Source organism: Paralichthys olivaceus, chromosome 20, assembly GCF_024713975.1.
Source record: "Paralichthys olivaceus isolate ysfri-2021 chromosome 20, ASM2471397v2, whole genome shotgun sequence".
NCBI lineage: Eukaryota > Metazoa > Chordata > Actinopteri > Pleuronectiformes > Paralichthyidae > Paralichthys > Paralichthys olivaceus.
The window spans coordinates 6,547,639-6,569,983 of record NC_091112.1 but is presented as its reverse complement, the minus strand read 5'-3'; the positions used below and the strand labels follow the sequence as shown (position 1 = coordinate 6,569,983).

General features: G+C 42.5%; 1 protein-coding gene across 4 annotated transcripts; it reads right to left on the bottom strand.

The window, feature by feature from the left end:
* Positions 1 to 2,037: 2,037 nt before the first annotated feature.
* Positions 2,038 to 22,017, bottom strand: cgnb (cingulin b). Of its 4 annotated transcripts, none has more exons than XM_069515921.1 (21): positions 21,828 to 22,017; positions 16,068 to 17,263; positions 15,885 to 15,973; positions 15,717 to 15,780; positions 12,988 to 13,085; positions 12,597 to 12,729; positions 12,278 to 12,490; positions 10,117 to 10,265; positions 9,395 to 9,421; positions 8,788 to 8,908; positions 8,273 to 8,485; positions 7,957 to 8,046; positions 6,889 to 7,146; positions 6,620 to 6,790; positions 5,944 to 6,105; positions 5,675 to 5,764; positions 5,477 to 5,560; positions 5,267 to 5,385; positions 4,649 to 4,757; positions 3,860 to 4,023; positions 2,038 to 3,379 (listed from the first exon to the last, which is right to left on the bottom strand). In XM_069515921.1, exons 2-21 carry the CDS (start codon positions 17,232 to 17,234, stop codon positions 3,253 to 3,255), a joined length of 3,648 nt encoding a protein of 1,215 aa, XP_069372022.1. In that variant the 5' UTR covers positions 17,235 to 17,263; positions 21,828 to 22,017; the 3' UTR covers positions 2,038 to 3,252. The 4 variants fall into 4 exon arrangements, with proteins under 4 accessions (XP_069372022.1, XP_069372023.1, XP_019957581.2 ...); XM_069515922.1 differs by having other exon boundaries at positions 16,068 to 17,259; positions 21,828 to 21,966; XM_020102022.2 differs by lacking the exon at positions 9,395 to 9,421.
* Positions 22,018 to 22,345: the final 328 nt, after the last annotated feature.

Sequence of the window (22,345 nt, the reverse complement as noted above, 5' to 3'; positions counted from 1 at the left end):
AAGCAGCTCAGAGAGAGAATGTAGATTTACTTTAATCCAACACTGTTACAGGTGTAATAATAAAACCGTTAAATGTCTCCATGGTGACAACAGCCAGTCACTGGGGGCATTATGTTTTCAGGTTGTCTGTCTGTGCTCTTGTGAACACGACAATTCAAGAACACCATGAGGGAATTTCATCAAATTTGGTGCAAACGTTAAGTTTGACTCAGGGATGAAGTGATATGAATTTGATGGTTAAAGGTCAAAGGTCAAAATCACTATGACCTTACAAAATAAATGTTTCATCCGGCTCAGAAACACACAACATGACATGTCAAGTCTGTTCTATGGGAATTTCGATAGTCAAAGGTCACAAAGAAAAGAAATATGTACACTGAAACTGCACTAGTGGGCAGAGGCATACAATTGCAGGGTGGTAGGTCTAGTTAACAGTATTTGTTTTAGTTGTACACATTTCAACGATGTCTCACTGACTTCACACTCTTCTGATGAGGTGGGCGGGTCTATAGCATTCAGCCCAAGGGATTCGGTTCTCACACTATATTTTGGGATTTTGCTGAACATCTATTTATTGCCACGTCATCGTTTGGGATCCCATGACCTGTGATGCTTCCTGACAATGTACGAAATTCTATTTGACAGTAAACCCTGAGGCGTGCTGGTCTGGTTAGTAATGATAAGCTGTGGGAGAGCTGTGAGCTGCACAGACAGAACAGAGGGACGGCAGCAGGCACTGATCTTGGATTCTCTGTATCTCTGTAAAGGTGTGAGGTTGCCTCAGGTTTAAGGATATTTTAAACTGGTTCCTGATGTGTAGCAAAGTCCCTGCATTTGTTATTCCCTTTGTCTTGGAGATCCAACATTTGCAGCCATGCTACCGTTACCTCTGTACGACTGAAAAATCTTGAGCACCACTACATATTAATGTATATAGAAGTTACCCTTGTGGATTTTGCATTCTCCTTTTTTGTGTAGAACATTTTTTTAGTCTGGTTGAGGTTTGTGGACAGAGGAAGACGCACCTCATTAAGCCATATTAAGCAAATTGTGATTTGTGAATATTGCTTATACAAATGAATTAGTTTGACTGATTAACTTTGTTGTTTGAAGGTAAATCATGTTGATGTGTTGTTCTCAGGGTCCATTGCTGTGTATTGACATAAAGAGGTGAAAGTGGTGCAGGTTTAAACGAGTGACATGAGGATAGGAAGTGAATTAATAGGTTCTGGGTTCAGGCCTGTCGATGACTGGCGCTCCTCCCACAGAGTACACAGAGCAGGCGGGTATGATGCAATGGCTGCACCCCTTGGATAAGATAGTTCACTTGGCTCTGGATTAACAGAGTATATATGCTTTTTAAAGTTATACAGTTTAAAGCAAAAGTCATGCAGCAGACATAAGAGCTCCCAGCGATCTCAACAGGATGTTCAGATCTGACAAAGATCCTCATTACACTTTGTCAATGAAATGATAATGACATGTTGTGCTTGTGAATACAGAGTCTGGATCTTTTGACTGATTTATGTAGCGTCTACGTGGCCGTCACACCTACTGGGTTAGAAATAATTAAGTCAAACATATTGAAAGTTTTGTGGTGGAAATTTGTTGAATAAAGAGAAAAGTCTATGCGTGACTTTCTGAGCCTGAACTCATCACCTGCAGATGGACTCACAACACAAAATCATCTCTGAAAATGGGTGTGTGATCTTTACCCAATAGTTGGTTCACACGTTCTCTAACACTGAGTCATGTCAACACTTCAAGCACAGAAATATATTATGTAAAATACATACTATGTATGCTGCTCTGTTCCTGTTACATTCCCTTGGTCCTTGTTTTGTCCTGTCTTGAATGTAGTTTGATGCATTTTATTGGTTGTGTATGCAGGTATGTCTTATCTGTTGGAAAAACATTACAGAAAATGAGTGTATTTTGTACAGGTACACCCATGATGTGAGGGTTAAGATGGCGTCCATATATCACAGTGTCCCTGCTATTTCACAGTCCAAGTCAAGTCATAAAATTAGGAAAAAATTACAACATCCCTCTTTTTTATTGTACAGTCTTTGCTACATATCAAATGTTACCAGCTTCTTAATATACATTCTCTGAATATAAAGCATCATTTCTTGAAATTGCCCTAATAAACATTTTTAAAGTGACACATTTAAAATATAATAACATCATCAATAAGTAATTTGGGAGATATGAATCAATATTCACAGCCAGGTGCAACAAGGAGAAATGTGGAATGATTCTTAAGTTAAGTTAAAGCACAAGAGACGCAAGCACAGGCAAGCACAGGAAATACTAAAATCATTACAGGAGCAGCAGCATATCAACCCAACACATGCAGTGACGACATTAAGTGAAAATAAAGATATGAGCTAATTTTTTAAGGCATCTGAGTGAAAACATGCACAAGAACCGAGCTAAATACAAAGCGATACTCAATAAAATGAACCACATTTAGGAATAATATCATTAAAGCAGAAAATGAACCTCTGAGGATACACAGTGTCACCGTATGTTTATTTGATTGTCATGACTAACAGGTATGCACAGCTAGTACGCTGTAAAAAAAAATGGAGGCTCAGTTTAAACGGGCGTTACTGTCACAGTCAAAGGTAAAAAATATATATATATATCACTTAATACACAAAGGAAACTTGGAGCTATAACAACACTGACAGATGTAAATCATCATGCGCAAGCAAACACAAATATGACCAATGACTGAAACAGTAAGAAACCAAAAGAAAAGAAAAAAATCTACATATTTTTGGTTTAAAATAGATGTAAATTTCTAAGTCTGGCTTCAGTGGAACAAAACTGTTTGAATACCTGGCTACCTCTGAACATAACCCACAGTAATGTGCTACCACAGTATTATACAGTAAATTTGAAACAGCAAAGAGCCTTTTTGACAACAGACTTAAAGCTGTGAAGTCAAACCTTGTATTTATAACTCTTCCACTAAACAGAGTTACAGCACATCTCATGACAGATAGAACAAAACAGCAGAGACGCAATCATAATCACAGCTGAAGGCTCAAACAAAATGCAATCTAATTATCCTGACAACCTGTCTCCGTCGGACCGCTGCACTAAAAATAAAAATAAGAGCAACTGCACGGCAAGTCTGTGGTGCATGGCAACAGAGTTCTTCATGCAAGTGGATCCTTGATACCCTGAGTATCCTTCTTATCTCACAAGTTTTTGCACTGAGTTTTCCACAGTGGTCACATTCTAGCTGTGGCTGGTCTGCAGGTGGCTCTCGTGCAAGATGGAGGTGATGTTGGTGTCAAAGAAACCGTCCTCCTCCTCGGAGCTCAAAGTGGAGGGGCCCAGAGACGCACGGTGCTGCGACTTCCGCCTGAGAGAAAGCAGACGAGAGAAAATCCAACAGCATGACTCAGTTCTTTCATACGCTGCAGCTCAATGAATACAGGCAGGTCATGCTAGTTACTATTTACTGCCACCTAGTGTAAAGAACACCCGTGGTATTGATAGGTTAAGTTGTCAAGTACAAATATGTTGTTTGGGGAAGAGTAAAACTGTCAAATATGAACCAACTTACAGGTTCAGTGTGTAAGAATTAGGTGAAAGGGATCTATGGGCAGATATTGAATATAAAATAAATATCCCTGATATTTTCTCAAGTGTCTTTCATCTAAATTGTACAAATTCTTGTTTACCCTAAAATGAGCCTTATTTAAAAACTTTATATTTATTCAGCTACAACATGCAACTTCACCACTAGATGTCACTACATTATACACGCTGAACCTTTAATAACTTCAAGACTGAATGACATCTAGGATTGACATTATTGAGATGATTACTGAGGTCCTACTTGAGCTCAGTCTCCAGCGCCGTGACTTTGGCCTGCAGCGCCTCCTGGAGCTCCTGCTGCTCCTCCAGGTCTCTGAGAACCTTGCGGCGCACTACCTCCAGGCGCTCCACCTCCCCTTCGCTCTCGTCGAACTGCCGTTTCAGGGCCTTCACGCGCAGAGACAGCTGGGGACGGAGAGGGAGAGCCAGGGGGTTAGAGGGGAACAGAGGAGGTCACGGGTGAAGATGAGTGAGGGTGGAAGAAGCCGGACAGGCAGGTGTTAAAAGCCGGGCGTGAGATGGATATGTGGGTTTATAGCGGTGTGGGTGGGGGAGTTAAGGCTACTAAAAAAAAAAAAACTGAGGCAGCAGAAAGAAGATACGGGAGAGAGGTCAGGGAGCATTCTGGTGACCGAGTGAGATAGGGTGTGGGTCAGGAGGAGTTCACATGAGATTATTAGCCTTAGATAAAAAAAGAAGCAATTAAACATTGTTTGAACTGTGCGATGATTAAACAGCAGACGCAGATCAAACAGGACCTATCGATGACTCTTACAGGTGTGTCGAGGACGTAAATCAGCACAAACACAGTCAGCTAACGTCAGACAACCACAGGAGCACATTTGGTATTTAGGAGGAGAAGGTCTCACTCACATTGAAAGATAAGCTTGTGGGAAAATACAATAGATGCAGAGAATAAGATGAGAGGACTGAGACCACTCTTGTGTCTGACTGTATATAAAGATGGATGATATGGCAACTTCACAAAAGTGAAGCCAATATGTTTATTTTCATAAATCTTGATATTTACCTGATCCCTCTGCTCAACATGTTGGGTCCTCTCCTGGTCTAACGTGGCGTTTACCTCCTTCAGTTTTCTCTCCATTCGTCTCTGAGAGGCCTGGATACTGGCCTTCTCTCTGTCGGGACAAATTCAACATTCAGACAATACTACTGCATTGTACTACTGAGTTATATTTTGGATCCTTGATACATTTTTCTTCCCTCATTCCTCTCCTTGGATGATTTGATCTCAGTCCTGCAGATTTTAATCTTTCCCAATGTGTATTTCTACAGTAGAAGCCGGTTTGTTGTCATTACTGCCAACAAGGAGGTTATGTTTTCATTGTGTTTGTCTGATTTAGCAAAAAGTACAGAACCAATTTTATTGAAACTTGGGGGAAGGGTGTCTTCACAGGGTGTCTTAACATTGTGAGATTGGGTGAGAATTTCTCAAGAAATAATTTACACAGATCTTGATGAAAATAAGAAAATTGGGCACTTTTAGGGGACTTATATCCATCAGTGAAGGCAATTTGGTGCAATAACTGACTTTTTTACTCCAGTTGAGATATCTGAAAACATAAAACTGCATATTTAGATATTGAGGATATCTTTGTACTTGTCATTTCATATTTTAAGTCCGTACCGTTCTTCACTGCGAAGTCTCTCCTCTAACTCCTGAATTTTGTTTTCCAGCAGGCTGAGTCCAGCTGTGGGCCGAGTCTGTCCCTCCATGTCGGCCACACGAGACTTCAGCTCCTTCATCTAGAAGAGGAGCGGTGCAGTGACATGAATAAACAACTCATTTTTAAAAACTCTACGTGTGTGTATTAAAACACGAATGATTAAACAGTACCTGTCTCTCAATTGCACTCTTGTCCATCTCCAGGTCATGTCTCGCTGAGCGCTCCTGCATCAGCTCAGAGCGAAGCTGATCCACCTGAGAGGAGAGTGAGGAGGTGGTGTAAATAAACCTGTGATCAGTTCTACCACTGCATAAAAACACCTCCTCTTTATTTGCATGTGCTTTCAGACATTTAGTTTTTTGTGGCACCTGATCTCTGCTCCGTGTGATACGGTCGTTGAGAAGCTCCACGCTGCTCCTCTCCTCATCCAGCTCGATCTCCAGCGACTTTATTTTATCCTGTGAACACACGCAGGCAGATAAGAAGATTCATTCAGACAAAAACATATTTCTTTAAGCTTGAAATGCCTGTACCACATGTTCCCTTGATTCATGCATGACTCCCTCACTGTATCCCCAATTTACCACCACCCATCTTTGGAGTCCCCAGTTCATGACCTTTGACCTTGAAATCTCACCTCCAGGCCCCTGATCTCCCTGGTGCGATCTGTGTGGGTGCTCTTCTCTGACTCCAGTTCACCGTCCAAGTGTTTGAGACGGTTACTGAGGAGGTCTCTCTCCAGCTGGGCGCTGTCTCTCTCCTCGCTGCACACCAGCAGCTCCTTCTTCAGACGGGAAACCTGGGAAAAAGGAGCAGCGATCATTATGTTTGAAACTTTTCAGGAAGTCCGACTCATTTTCGTGCATTTTCTGCTTTTATAATTCCCCTAAACCTCAACTTGCAGTTAGTCTGACATGCTCTTTATATAGAACCCTGCTACATGCTCTTAGACTTAAGGTGAAATATATACTTCCTCATTTCTATGTAACTCTTAACTACCACAGGGCACTTTTTGTGGGCACTGGACAGATTTAATGTTTGTCCAGATGGTGGCGCTAAATCAGGAATAATCTCAGGCAATCATTACAGTTCAATTACAATTCATTCTGAGGAGAATATGAATGTATGTCATGTATATTATGTTAATAAATAAAAAATAGTTAAAAAAATAGTTTTTAGATACGTCGGTCACTGACCCACAGACCAACAAACCAACCATAAAGCTTACACAAATAAAAAAAGCTGAAAGCATTTCAGAGGTTCTAGGTTCCTTCACGTCTCCTTCATGTTTCTGGCTTCCTTCATGTCCTCACCTCTTCCTGCTGGGCCTTCAGGTTGTTCTGGCTTCTCTGCAGCTCAGTCAGTCGGTCTTTGCAGTTGCGCTGCGCCTCCTGCAGGTCCTTCCTCGAGCGCTCCCTGTAGTCGTCAAGCTGTGTTTGCAGGGCTATCACGGACTGACGGGAATCTCCCATCATCATCTCCATCTGACGGCACAGCAGTGGAGGAGGCACAGAGGAGAAACACGGTGATGAACATCTCTCCAGACCATGTGACCAAACCCTGCTGTGCATCTGACACACACCTCTTTGTTGATCTTCTCCAGGGCTCGGTCCAGCAGCCTCTTCTGCTCCTCCAGTTCGCTCTTGCCCCTCCGCAGCGCCTCCCTCTCTAGGTCTCTCTCCTCCAGCCGCCGGGTCAGCTCGTCCCTCTCCTTGCTCAGGCGCGTGGCTCCTCGCTTGACCTCCTCCAACTGAGACTTCAGGGAACGGTTCTCGTCCTCCAGAGCTTCCACCGCCTCCTCTGTGTCTGAGCTCAGGGGCACACTGGAGTGAAGCCTTGTCTGTGTATAATGAGAAAACATCTATATTTAGCCTCCACAGCAGTGCATTGTTTTCAGGTGGTCCGTCTCTCGCACTCTTGGGAAGATCTCAAGAACGTCTTGATGGAATTTCTTCTCCTAATAAATACGACCATATGAGATATCAGGGGTCAAAGGTCAGAGTGACCTCATATGAATCAGGAGAAATAATGTACGTAGACTGAACCTGCACTGGCTGGTCAGTCCAGTTATTACTATCATGCTGTATTAAAAGGTGTTTCATGTGGACCATGTTAGGAAAGAGAATCATTTTAACACAGCAAACCCATTTGTATTTGTCCAGTATTTCATAATGATGATGAATAATAATGATTAAAGGCTTTCAGTCCATCCATCTTTAAAATACTACTAGAGCACCGCCTTTAAACTTGAGTATCTTGATTTCAAATTTTAGACCTACATTTTCCTCTGTATCCTCCAACATGTTCATTTGTTATTAGCGTTGCACATATTCTTATTGACTCCACTCGTCACATGCTGAAAAGTAATACGATTAAAGCTCGTACAAAAGCTATAAAACGATGATTTTCTAGCGCACATGAAGCACAATATACGTCCCATGCAAATTCACCTCGGAGGGATTATTCCCCGAGCTTACATGTTTGAGATTTCCTTTGGATCTAATTTACTTTACGTCTCCCAGTTGAAAATAGCGTCTGTGTGGGAGGCCATGTCTTTTGTACTTGTACAGTATGTGGGTTGATATAATTTTACGTTCATGTGTGTGTACAGCTGTTTACTGCACTGTCTTGAGGTTTTTTTGTACGGTACCATGCGTGCCAGCCGCTCTCTGAGGCGAGCGTTAGCTTCCTGCAGCTCCAGGTTGGCGCCCTGGTCGACCACAGTCTTTCCAGCCGATGACTGAAGAGACAAGGGTCAAAGTAAGGACAGAAAAGAGGAAGGTGAAACAGAAACCTGATATGTGATGGAGAATTTACAGATTATACATGAAAGCACTTTTCCTCTCATTTCTGATATTCATACAACAACTCTTTACATTAGATCAATTTCAGTGAAGCAGGAGTTGTCTCTTTCATTTTATCTTTGATCACATTCACTTATTCTCATTAGAATCTAGATGCCACACCTCCTTTGCCTTCTTGAGCGCCTTTTCCAGCTCAGCCTTGTCTTTCTGCGACTGATCCTTCATCTTGCCGATTTCAGACAGAAGCCCGGCCTCTTTCTCGCCGCTCGCTTTCTCCAGGGCTTGAAGTGCTTTGCTCTTCTCGTCTAACTCGCCCTTTTGTTTGTCAAGATCGGCGCGAGTCCGCTTGAGATTGTCATGGCAACGCTGAAGCTCCTTGGGATAAGTAATCAGAGATGAATAATGCGTGTGTGAGCAAGAGGAATGTGCCAGGGTGCATAACAATGTGTTGATATGAGTATGGTGCATGTGAGTGTAACTTTCGATGTGTGCGAGTGAGAATGAAAATGAAAGAGAGATGATCTAAACTTCCAAAAGAAAACCCACGGCCGCTTCACTGCTCTGACAGATAAGAAATACAAAACTGAACACACTGTAAAACAGAAAAGACAAGTCCCTGCATTTCACCCACACAGAGAGCTTAATCTGTGTTCTGCCTCGTGGCCAATGTGAATTACCTCTGCTAAAGAGCGGTTATCAGCAGACCCAGGCCCTTGTTTCTTCATGGCGACAAGTGAATCCTGCACATCCTTAAGCTTGCTCTCAAATGCTTCCTTCTCCGAACGGGATTTTTGCAGGCTGTGGAAAGAAAGTCAGATTTTAAGGAACACGAAGTGGTGACAGTAACTCTGAGTACCACAGACGATAACACACACACACTGTACACAAGGATATGGGCACAAACACATGCCTAAGAGAAAACTGTAAAATCATGACTATATACAGAATCTGTCTGTTGTTGCAGGAGAAGCACTTATAAAGTAGGATTCCACCTTCAATTAAATACATCAATCAATCATTTATTCAAATCTCTAATAGGTAATTAATGTGATAAAAAACTAAATATTGATGGATGAATACAGCTTCATTTACGTATACTCTGAATATTGATTGGTTTGACAGATTGTTATGATTGGGTTGATTATCACCACAGAACAGTTAGTAGGGATCCAAAGATCTAGTGATCAATACATGTCATCAGATATAAAATCCACTCAGATCATTGACATGAAATGAAACTAGACTGAATCTACTCGAAATCAAACACATGATTCTCTCTCTCACATTCCACTGCTGTCGGGCTTCCCGCTCCTGCCGAGTGAAAAGTACAGTGAAAGAGCACATGCATTAGAAATAACTTGAGAGGAATGTAATCTTATAGGAGCAAACCAAAAACAGTTCTTAGGATTCTTTGAACAAATCCTCCAGGGTAGAGAAATATCAAACATGACAAAGGGTGTCTGATGCTTGACCGAGGTAGGAATATGTTTCCGCTGCCGGTTCAAAGAAAGTCGTGAACTAAAGTTGTGTTTTAATGTGTATCTTTGTCCTAAAGTTTTGATATGGCTCCATAACAAGTTTGGTTGAGTATTTAATCATATACATAAGCTTCTACCCAACATATTTAACATGAACATTGATTTATCCACATATTTGCAGTTTTTGAAAAGTGACTGCATGCTTTTGAGACTAAACTCAAATTGCAAAATATATTCATACATCTTATAGAGGCTTCTGATGTGAGTTACCATATATGCATAAAGAAAAAAGGAAATGGAGCCATATCAGCACAAAGTTTTAAAATCCCAATCCAGTAGCTTATTAAATCCCCTGAAACTCTTCCTCGTCCCTCAAATTTACATATTTAAAAAGGTTTTTGTCCCCTCATGAAAATGGATTTAATGAAATCCCGGCTTACAAATATCATCAATATTGGCATTTTTAATGTCCCCTGCCATTTATTTCTATGTGGTGCAACAAAGAAAATATGACTTATAGACACTGACTCTTCTCTGGTGTCTTGCAGCTCCTGTGTAGTGACCTCCAGCTGAGTCTTCCACTCCTCCCTCTCTTCTCTGCAGCACTCCAGCTCGTCCTCTAGGGTCAACATGGAGGCGTTCACCCTCTCCCTCTCCTCCTCTATCTGCTCCTGGGACTGACGCAACCACAAACATGCACACAGAAGTAAGTTAATTCATCCTTCTCGTTATCATGACGTTCTGTATGAAAGCAGAGATTCAACGGGAGCTCAAATCTATCACATTTTCTATTAATTGCGTTTCTTTTTCAAGCATGTTTGGCACAAAGGATAGACACACCGATTTTTCAGCTTATTCCTTGATCAACACGTCTACAACTTCTAAAAAATACTTGTAGATGAGACATAACGCCACAGAATTTCAGAAAGGATCTCGGTAGAGTCGACACAAACAGCGATCCAGCTACTTTAATCCTCCTCTCGCCAAATAAAATCACCTTATCAAAAGCAGCTGACAACCTGTCTGCTTATTTCCTACTCTCAGGCTGCGTGTTATTATTTTTTACACCTGACACTGTGGTTACCATCTCCCAGACCTGCATAATGATCTATTTCTGAATGTGCACGTATGCTTCACATTTCTTTTACACCGAGTCCTACAGCGCTCCAGAAATAGTCGACAGAAACTCCAGAATAGAAATGCAACTGGAAAATGTTTTACATCTCAATCACAAGCAGTAAAAGTTCTCTGCACACTGGGCTTAGTCTGACCTCATGTTACCTTGACTCAGTGTTTGAACGCCTCAAACTGACACATTGAACAGAATAATAAGACAAAGCCGGGGTGTATAATAGGCAGATGCAACATGAAAGCACAAGTATCGCCTGAGCAACACATGACTGTTCTGTGTATCTGTATAAAGAGCTCATCTGAGAAGAAAAAAAAGATGTACTGGCTGTTTCTATCCTCAGGCTGCATTAACACACTATGATGCAACAGAAATAAAAAAATATTTCAATGATAAGAAACTAGAAACGTTCACTGTGCATTGCCGCATTGCAGATTTACTATGGGAGGCAATGAGGGTAATAATCCTTACTATGTCAGGGTGCAAGTTTATGTTGAACCATAACACGAATATCAGAAGCTTAAAACAAAAAAGTGGATATTACTTGAATTGATTTCAACCAAGTCTGTAAACAAGTCTTGAAGTTAAAGAGAGGCATTACGAGGAGCTGTCCTGTTCCTTTAAAGTGCTCTTTTACAACATGTTCCTTTCTGCACCAGTGTATCCAGCTCCGTGTGTAAACAGCGCTGTGTTTGTTCTCTCTTCAGTTAATGGAATCACTTGCGTTACGTGTGTTGGTTCAGTGACATCAGAGTTACAGAACCGACATTTTTACCTTAAAGGACTCCTTTTATTTTTTTGAGTTTCATCTGGTCAAAATAACACAGTGAGACTGCAATTTTGTGTCAAAGTAACTCACTGCACAGGGATGTTAATTATGTAAAATAAATCTGCTCTTGTTTTTCTGGATTAATGAGATAGTCTGCCTGCAAATCTTAAGAGACTTTCATTTATACTTTGAGATTGTGGAAGGAAACATGTCCTGTCTTTGTAGTCTGATCCAGTTCCATTACCTCCACCAAGGAGGTTATGTTTTCGTCTGTCTGTTTTTTTAACTTAGCATTTTTCAACATTTAAGACTCTCAGAGATACTTGTGTCTTTACATAATATAAATTGCAATTTACCTCACAACTTGTTCAGATGGAGAGTACGAGGATTTGGAGCTATCTCACAGAGCAGACATTTTTTCCTCAAGTAAGTATGTGCACAATGCTTCAGTAGCTTAAGTGATAAATATTAAAAACTTTTAAGAATCAATATTCTTGTTGTCTAACATTGTTCCCCTGCTGGCTTATTTCAAAAAGTCCCTTCTGATTTGTTGACGCTGCACAGTGTCTATTCCCTTTTATCTGTTTTCAAAGTTTCATCATCTTTGCTGACAGGATTAGTCATCCATCTTAACTACTGACACTAATCAAGTCTTATTTTCTGCTCAGTGTTGTTGCATCACAGGAGATCTGATCAGAGAAGTCTCATTCTAAATGATGGGCTGCAACAAACTAAGTTTTGTGTGACTGATGTGATGCACAAAATGAATAAAAGAAAACTATTGCATCCACCTGTGTCACCTGCTCCATGGTTCTTCTTAGGTCCTCCATGTCCTGGCTGTACTGCTCCCTGAGAATCTCCATCTCTTTGTCATGACACTCCACCTCCTCCTTCAGCGCGCCCTTCAGCGCCGTCAGTTCCCGCTCCCTTTGATGTAGCGCTTCCTCCTGGCGCTGGCGTAACATGGCAGCCTCGGCCAGGTCGGCCTGCAGAGTCACCACATCCTATATAAAAAGAAATGTATGGATTAGTACGATAGATACAAGCGTGTGTGTATCTATGAGTGTGAGTGTGTGTGTGCATGTGTGTGCATGTGCAGAATGTCAGTACCGTCTGTAATGAGTCTGAGTAAGGGGAGTTCTCTGAAACCCTCCTCAGATCCTCCTGAAGCTCAGCCAGCAGATCTTCCTGTAGACGCAGACGAGTCTCTGCACCCTCTCTGACCAGACGCTCCTCTGCCAGTCTGTGAACGCACACACACACACATTAGCAAGCCAATCAATCAGAAAATTATCATTTGACAAAAAGCCACAGGAGTTAAGTGCACACATGCAAAACCACAGACACACACACAGTCATCAAGATAATTTTCACTTCTTAACCTTAACCGCTGACCTAAAAAAGTTTTCCCCTAATAGACAATCTGTCCCCCCACTCAACTGGGTTTTAGTGTTTGTCCACAAAGGAAACCTATAACTGACACAGACAGACAGAGACTTACTCATCATAGGCTTGCTGCAGTTCTTTCTTGCATTTATTGAGTTGCTCCTGAAGTTCCTCAAGATTTGCCTTTTGGGGTCGCCCATTATAACCTCCCTTCTGTACACACACACACACACACACACACACACACACACACACACACACACACACACACACACACACACACACACACACACACACACACACACACACACACACACAGTGAAGAGGAGACATAGGACAATGAGCAAACACAAAGACTGGAAACACTGCAGCGTCACTGTCAGCCTTACATTATGCTCTCTGTATTACTTAAACATTAAAAGAAAAAAATCCTTCCTTCGATTTTTCTTGCCCTAGTTTCTGACAGTGAAAAAGTCTTTGGGATAACAGGCCCTGCCAGTGAGCTCAGACATCGTCAAAAAGGTTCGATCTCCGCACATAAACAACAGCCTCTGACAGGCTGCAGGGGAGCAGAGCTGGAGCGGCGGCTCGTTTGTCGCCCACACCACTCATCGAGACTTGCTCTCACTGAAAAGGAGGTATAAGCGCAGCCTGCCCATGAAACCTCTCTTATCCTCCTACACACCCATTACAGGGACGCACAGCAACAGAGTCGAGAGACAAAGCGAGGATCACAGACAGCTTTGCTCCTTTGGGGGGGGACTTCACATTTCTCTAACTTATCAGCAATGGATTATGAAGATATACTGAGTACAGATTTGTTTCATTTTCCTCTCGTCCCCCGCAGGACGGTTCGTAGATAATCCCGTTCTGGGACGTTTCAGTTTCTCTATGTCCCAACAAAGAGATAATTAACACGAGATAACTGAGAATATGCATAAGCTCTTTGGAGCACTTGGAGTGAATTGCATCAGCTGTGTATTTACAACAAAAACAGACTCTCCTGTCATGCTAAATACATTGGAAATGTTTGAACACAATGTGATTACATATTTCAAATGAGATTCATTATACCATGGGTCTAGATAATAGTTGTTTTGATCTTGACAAGCTCTGGTGTTTATCAAGATGGGGGTCAGGCCCAAGTGAAGAGGTCATGACATAACAGAGGGGAAAATAAAGCAGAAAACTATTCCTTGTTCAATTTGTGTTCAATTGTTTTATCGTGACCGAACCTACGCAGCATTGACCCAAAACAAGTAAAATAAAAGATTACATCAGTTATTAGTAGCAAATGAAACATTGGATGTTTGTAATTGGATGTTTCTTAAGGAAATGCACCTTAGGGGTCAAAGTTGACACATCCGCCAATTTTTTTGTAAACAGAAGTCGTCAGTGTTCACTCTCGACACAAACAACCTGAATAAATCTAACTGGATATGATCCTCAGTTAACCTGGGAAACAAACAGGCTGCGTTTACTCATCACTTTCCCACTGACTTACATTAACTGCATCAAATCAGTCAAAACACAACAGAAGCACTTAAGAGAGAGCGAAAGACATCAGTGGTACAGAAGGAGTGTGAACCGGCTGATTCACATAACGCTTTGAATTGCATGTAAACCTCTGGAATGACAGCTACAACCATGTTTCTACATTGGATTCATCACAAATGCCCCGAAACTGGATGAGCGCTTTAGTTTACAAGGACACACATCATCTAATCCTGCTCTCATCTTGTGCTTTTGGCTTTTACACAGAGATGAACAATGTTTAGCTTTAGGACCAGAGCTGAAAAAGAAATAGCTCCAGGCAAAAAAGCAGTTTCAACCCCTTCATCCTGCCCTCAGATGCTCGGTTGAGAAAACAGCTCCAGTGAAATGCACAACATGGCTGAAAAGCAAGGAGCAACAAGGAGCAACAAGGAGCAACAAGGAGCAACAAGGAGCAACAAGGACCCCTCTGAGGAGGATCTGTCCCATCCGGTAAGCCAACCCTCAGCTGGTGCAGGGTTCCAGTCCAACTCAATTATTAATGGATCTCAATGACTGCGCTCTCAACACACGCTGAGCCCTCAACAGCTTTCCTCTGCAGGTGCATCGTTGCCAAGAGACAAGGAGGGCAAATAATTAATAAGCAGCCGTGGTCACAAACCCGCTAAGAAGTACATAACAAGGGATCATACATAATCAAGTGCACGTAATATGAGAAGGTGAGGACAAAAAGGGATTACTTCTGCATGTAGATTTATGCAAAAGGTTGCAAATTTAAAGTAAGAAGTGTGTGCATCCTCATAAAGACCCCGACACAGTCTATTTTAATAAGGTGTCAGAGGAGCACAAAGGAGCAGAGACGATGCTGTAAATTGACGGAGGAATACTCAGCATGGCCCTTAATTTTCACTTTTTTTTGGCCTGCCAAAAGAGGATCCTCTGGGGCAAAGTTGAATAAAACAGAAACTTCATATCCTCAGAACAAAGCGGCGGCTGCCAACCATCTGTTAGCTTCATCACAAGAGCTGCTCGGCTGAGGAGAAGACCACACCTCCTTTGATGTGCTGAAGCTACATAAGTCCAACACATGCACTTATAATTATATGATGTTTTATAAAATGATAATGTTTTTTATTGTCATCTGTGTTTTTTAGTGAGATTTGAAGGGGCTGAGAGGTGGATTTCATATCAGCTTTAGACAGAGCTGGCCAGTCGACTTTTGAGTTGACATATCAACGTTGAGCCTCCATATTTTCACAGGTTCATTTAAGTTTGTATCAGAAACACACAACATACAAGGGTTTACAACATTCAAGCGAAACATGAATGAGCTTTAATGACTTGTCGTACCTTAAAACTGCCATTTGTCTCATGGTCCATGTTGAACTTTCTTTGGAGAGATCCCTCACTCTCGCTGTTGTTGGGGAGAAGACAGAGGATTAGATTGGAAAACCCCCATGTTTGTAAACACAGCAACATGGACCCTACATCCATTCAGTCAATCTTGTTTGTATTTACCTTTCTTTAAGGTTGTAAAAAATAGACCGCTTGACCGGTGCTTCTTCCACACTAATGACCTCTGTGCTTTTACTCCTCAGAGGAATCTCCTTCGAATAGAAAGCAAACAAAGTGAAACATGAAACAAGGAGACAATGTAATACCTGAAAATAACTTCTAATCCCTCCCATCGGTGGTACTTACAGGCTTTTTAGCTATAGATGGATGGTAGTTCTTAACAACAAACTTCACTGGTGACTTGAAGTCTGGCTTTGGAGCCTCGAGTGCCGACACCTTGGTGACCAATGCAGGGCTTCTTCCCAGGCTGCTGCCCGCTTGGGAGTATGACATCAGTGAATTGGAGGAGGTAGACGGAGGAGCAGCGTAGGGATTCAGAGTCGGAGAGATGGAAGAGGAATAGGGATTCAGAGTTGGAGAGATGGGAGATGTCGGAGAGGGCAGGGAAACCTCCTCTTTTCTAGCATCAAGGCTTCTGGACCGCCTGCGCTCGTCAAACTTCAGCCGCTGCCTTGCTCCGGAGCGGCCTCGGGTCTGCGGGGCGCTGCCTGGTGTCCCACTGTTAAACTTACTGATGAGCTTGTTGATAGGAGCCAGGGAGTCGGTGTTGATGGCCGGGAGAGGCTCCTCTTTGGCTGACACTGGTGCTGCTGGGGGCAACTTTGAAGGGGAATCTGTGCTCTGCTTTTTCCCACTGTACCTCCCCAAAGAGCCAGTAAAACCAGAATTAGTTGGCTTGTACCCTCTGGGTCCCACGCCATTTAATTTGACAGGTTTCAGCCCTGCTTCATTATACTCCTCCGTCGTTGTCCGATCTCTGTTGTTCTCTACGTCACTCGCTGTTGCTTTGTGTTGGGCTTCAACTTTCTGCTTTTCGACCCCTCCTTCTCTTCCAGCTCCACCTTCTTCCTCCCCTTGTGTTCCTGCTTGACCATCCCCTGGAGGTCGCTTGAGAGGACTCCCAAAAATCTCCCCATCCTCGTCCTCCGCTGGAGAAACAGGGGAGCGAGTTGTGTTTGCAGCAGGGACGTAGGGGTTTGTGAATTCTGCTGGTTCTTTATTAGCTTTGGGGAGGCTGTTGTAAGGTGACGGCGACCCAGAGCTGGAGGTGGGAGTGTTTAGCTGAACTCCATAAGAGTCACCTTTATCACCATCTTTCAGGACCACATAGGGCTGACCAGAGATTCCCTGCACCCGCACTGCCACCCCATACTTATTGGTATTAGGAGTTGCACCATTGGTCCCTCTGGATTTGTCAGGATAACCCCCGCCTGTGTCATCGAGGTCCTTGATGAAGCGGATCTGAACGCCGTAATCCACGAGCGGCTTCCTGTCAGTGGAGAGAGTGCTCATGTTCACCTCCTGGTGTCTGTGGAAGCTGCCTGGTCAGGGGAGACATGAGAACAGCAGAAATGCAAATCAGGTTACGTAAGCAACAAGAATACAGAAATCTTAGGGGCTGAGATTTGAGGAACCTATAAAGAGAAGATCTGCACAGGCAGACAGGCAGATCCAGGAATTCTTTTTCCTTTTCCTTGACATGATGAGGTGTTCATCAGCAAAGGTATGAACTCCCTGAGAGCCCTTCTAGTTCAAATATAGTTTTCAAGATACAGTCCTAAAGAGGATTTGCACCAACTCTTTGTTTCAGGCACTGCACTCATAAGTCCTCTGTGTCATATTTGCTATTTCCAAGTTATACAAAAGGTAATTGCACCCAAACTCATCTGCCACCTTTTGACCCATGTCCTGACTTCTTCATAACCTTTTCTTTGTCTCTTGTGTAAATTCCCTTCTTCCTCTTCCCAGGTGGAGTCAGTCTGACCCAGTTGAAACATCAGACCGCTGGTATATCTTGATGAAGCTGTCCTTTTCTCTTGCTGATCCACAGGTTAAAATTCCTTCTCAGCCATAATGCACTGTATTCATGTCATGCCAAATAAGACACTGGGGCATTTTCAATCTCTTCTAACAGGTTGAGGCCGACTTTTTTTCCCAGGGTGTGTTCAGAAAGGAGGGAAAACAATAAAATACCAAAATGATTAACGTGTTGTTTTTGATTTACAAAAGCAAGCTGGTGCCACTTTATGTTTCCACTTTATCAGACTCATTCACTGGGTCTTTGGTATGTTTATGTATTTGAACAGCTGGAACGGACACAGGCATCTAAATGTCCTTCTGACTGATACTGGGAGCACAGAGGAACAAAGACTTACTGTACACTGTTGGAGTGTTTGTGTGACCTAGGTAGATGTTTGCCCTACCAGTGGCCACAGTAGCAAATGAACACCCGATACTGACAGTTTTTGTTGTATTTGATAGAAAATATAACTTTTGATTCCTTTGATTTTAAACATGAAGGTCAGATTAGTCGTCATGACAACAATATCCTCTCTCAATGAGCTTCTACAGTCTTTAACAAATAACCCGGAAGATTTCACCAGGGTTATCTCAGCTTGGGCTTGGTAGATAATTATGAAAGAGAGTTTGCATGACAAACTCGGAGCATGGAATTTAAAAGACAGGGAGCGTCAAACAAAAAGTTTCTTTTGTGACCAAGTGTTTGTCATTCTCTGCTCATAAAGACGAAGAAGTCAGTCGTGAAACTTAGCAGAACAAACAATTTATGTTGATGCAATTTCTTTGGCCATATCGTCCAACTTTACAGGAAAGTGTAATATTACATTTCTGGAGAACCTTTTTAAGTGACACTGACTCTGCTTGTGTTTTAATAATGACTGAAATGAACATTTTCATTATGGATTAACCTTCATTACTCCCTTAAGCTTTAGTCCACAATGACATGTTAAAATTCTTTGTTTTATCCAACCATCTGTCCAAAGCTGTTGTCTTATATTATACATGACGAAGAAACACCAACAAATCCTTGTAGGTTTTACATTTTTTGCCCAAAAAGAAAAATCACCTGTTCAATGAATTGATGTTTAAAATATTTACAGATTAGTTTCGGAGTTTAGAGACTCATCTTACACGGCTACAATGAGAGTCGCATGAGCGTGTCCACCTTCTGCTCTGAAAATGAGTTTGGTGATGAGCACTTTGAGGAGGTGAATACTCCTCCTTTTGTCCCGGCTCTGTGGAGCATTAAACACCAGGGACTACATCAGGAATGGGCCTCCCCTCGTTCTCCCTGCCGCTGCCTCTGCCAGAGTCTCCCCAGTCACCAGACTTCAGAGAAGAGTCACTCAGGCGTAGACTGTTTACTTTGAGCAGCGCGGGCACACAGGAGCTCAAGCACATGCACGAACACACATCTACTATATGCAAGGGTGTGCACAGACATGTGGACAAAACCTGCTGTGCATTCGCCACCTGTAATTGATCTTATCTTATGTTATGTGTATTTTCATCACATGCTTTCATCTATAAATTCAAACTGTTGTTTTTCAGCCTCACACTGCGACCCCTGTCTACTTCCTGACGTCCAGCATTTGCAGATGTGCTTCCCACAATACTTAAAATGCAACCAACTCTATCTGACCGCTGGTTATAGAGTAACACGCTGCACCTCGACTAGCAATGAGGTTAGATTAGTGAATCAAAGTCAGCCTTTGTCTTTCCCCCCCAAAAAAACATTCTTAGGATTCCAGTCGTTCCCTTTACACTTGGCATTGCGCGTGGTTTGCATTTGTATAATAAGGACAGATTAAGAAGAAACTGAGAACTGGGGCAGCATCAACTGTAAAGCCTACACGTTGGGAAACTGTCCACATAGGCAGTAAATAAAAAGTGAAGAGACTAATTAAAGGATGACAAACTGACTAGAGACTAAAAATACAGCGCAAAACTAATTAATTCTCCTGTCCTGACATAACCACAAGCAGGTTTGCAGACAGTGTTGGACATATTAGTAATCTGAAGGTTAGAAATATGGCCTGTGTCTGTTTCGTGTTTTTTTTTTTGCTGTTATCAAGATGCTCAGGCCTCAGCTGCCGGTCACTGGTCACACTGAATGCCCACAGGTGTAAATATGCTCCTTGGGTAAACAGAGATTTCAACAAGAGCTCAGTTGTTGTTGTGCACGTTCAGCAGCCAGCAGCCGAGCGCCGGTCTGTGTCAACTCTCCCTGTCTCACTCTCTGTCACAAGTAAAGGCTGTGTCAACAGAGACAGGAATGTCACCCAACGGGCCGATCAGCCGTCACGCTTCCCTTTCTCCTCGCCCATCATTCGCTTCTTATTTTCCTCTGGTCCTGTTCTTCCAGCTTCCTCTGCTTCCAACTGCATACAGTATGTGATGTTCAACTTTCTGCTATAGTTTCTCTCACCCCGGGGGCATCTGAAGAAAATGGGTTATTTGACCCTGTAGGGGCTGCGTCAGTTGGCTGGAATCAATTATTATGATATATATAATAAGAATATTTCAACTAAAACTGAGTCAAATAAAAGATAAACAGAAGTAATATGCATCAAGTTTTATTATTTAAACAGATTCTCTGTTTGTAGCATTTCTTTCTTTTCTATTTGTTATTTTATTTAAACATTTTCAAATCATTGGTTTTTAGACATTTAGTTAGACAAAATTTAAAGAATTAAAGTATCACCTGCAAAATTGTGATGAGCATATTTCAACATTTTCTGACATTTTACTCGATAATCCAAGAAAATTACACCAGCACTAATAAATTAAAGTCCTAAAGACCTTTTAGGAATATTTGAATAAGGATGTGAACATATTTACACAAAATTACATAACATAGTTAAAAGACCAGTGTGTAGGATTTATGTGAAAGGGATCTATTGGCAGAAATCTTAAGCAGAATAATCCTCATGTACAGACTGTACCTTTAAATTTAGGTTAAACGTTTCACATGTGAGAAACAAAATGTTGTAGTTTTGTAAAATTGTCTGTGTATATTGCTTGGAATAAATCATTGACATGAAATAATTTCTGTAAAACAAAAGGACGATCCACCTTTCAACTACAGTAAATGTCTATAAAAGATAATACATACTAATGTCAGTATAATGAGTTTATTTTGGATGAGAATAATTAATTTTGTACTAAACAGCAGGGTCACACTGAGCAAACTACTACAGCATTGGAGTATTGTTGGGTGTGTTGTTGAGATGGGGGCAGGGTCTCTGGGGTGAAACAGCCCAACCATGTTGACATGTTGACCCAAACACACACAAGTGTTTCCATAAAAAACATTTAAACTCAGGATTAGAAGTGGATGAAGTTATCTAAATGGACCTTTAAAGAGGAAATAAGGAAGCACCGGCACCGTCACCGGCTGTCACTTGCAAACTATAATGTTGGATATGAGAGATCATCACGAAGCAGAGGTGTTTCCTTGTCAGGTATCAGAGTATTTACACATTTACTCATGAATTAATGTCGCAATGGAATCCACCTCAACATAGATAAAGACACAGAAACCATTAGAGCAGCAGAGTCACCTCTAAGCACCTGTCTTCTCCTGGATGGTTGCGTCACACCCACCTATCCGGTCAGTGAGTATCGGTGCGCGTCGAAACCAAACCACCGGGTTGTTTACACGAGCTCCCGCGTGGGAATAAACAAACAAACCAACAAACACCTGCCTCCCTACGAGACGACGCGCAGCCTTCACCTGCTGGAACAACAACCTCTCATATCCTCTTTACGCAGCGCGCTCGCATCCAATTATAGGCAAGCGCGCACGGAGCCGCTTCCAGGGGGAGATTTCCAGCTCTGGGTCTCCATTATCGCGACCAGGAAAAGCCGTGCGCGAGGAGACGGCTGCCAGAATCCAATCACAAAGCCACAGGTGTCCGTCTATGTTTATCCAAACATCACGCAACGCTCACCAAGCGCAGCAGGCACTCAAGACATCCGCCACTTTCCCTGCACTCGTGCGCAAAACCCAACAAAAGTGCAGGGACACTTCAGAGGCAGCAGCTGCGTAAACACACTCAGAGTGGGATAGTTGTTCTACCGTACCTGCAGATAATCCAAATCCAGGAATATCCCTCCCTGCTCGGTCAGAGGTTTAGTGTGAGTCCTCGCAGCAGCAGCAGCGGGAGGATGATCGGGATCCCTGCTCAGTCTGGATGAGATGATTGTTCCTCCACAAACTGAGGACATGGGGCAGATTCACCCCCGCGACCAGAGCAACCTGTTGCCAGCGCATCAGAGTCCTGGTCCCGCCTCAGGACCGTGTGGATTGGTGGGAGGTTCCCCGAGGAGGCGGTGCCTGCTGCGGGCTAACACACACACTGCATGCAAAGCGAGTGTGTGTGACCCACTTCCTCAGCTGTGTTATGGTTATAATTTGTCGATCGATCAGAAAATGTTTGCATGGCAGAATGGGGCTATGATCACATCCAGTGCTGTGGCGAAGATAATTAACTATTGACAGGAGAAGAGGCAATTCCAGTCTGTTAAGTACACTATTGTTTATATTGATATTGGAACTAATAGGGAATAAACTTATCTAGCATTAAAAGTCTATTTTTTGA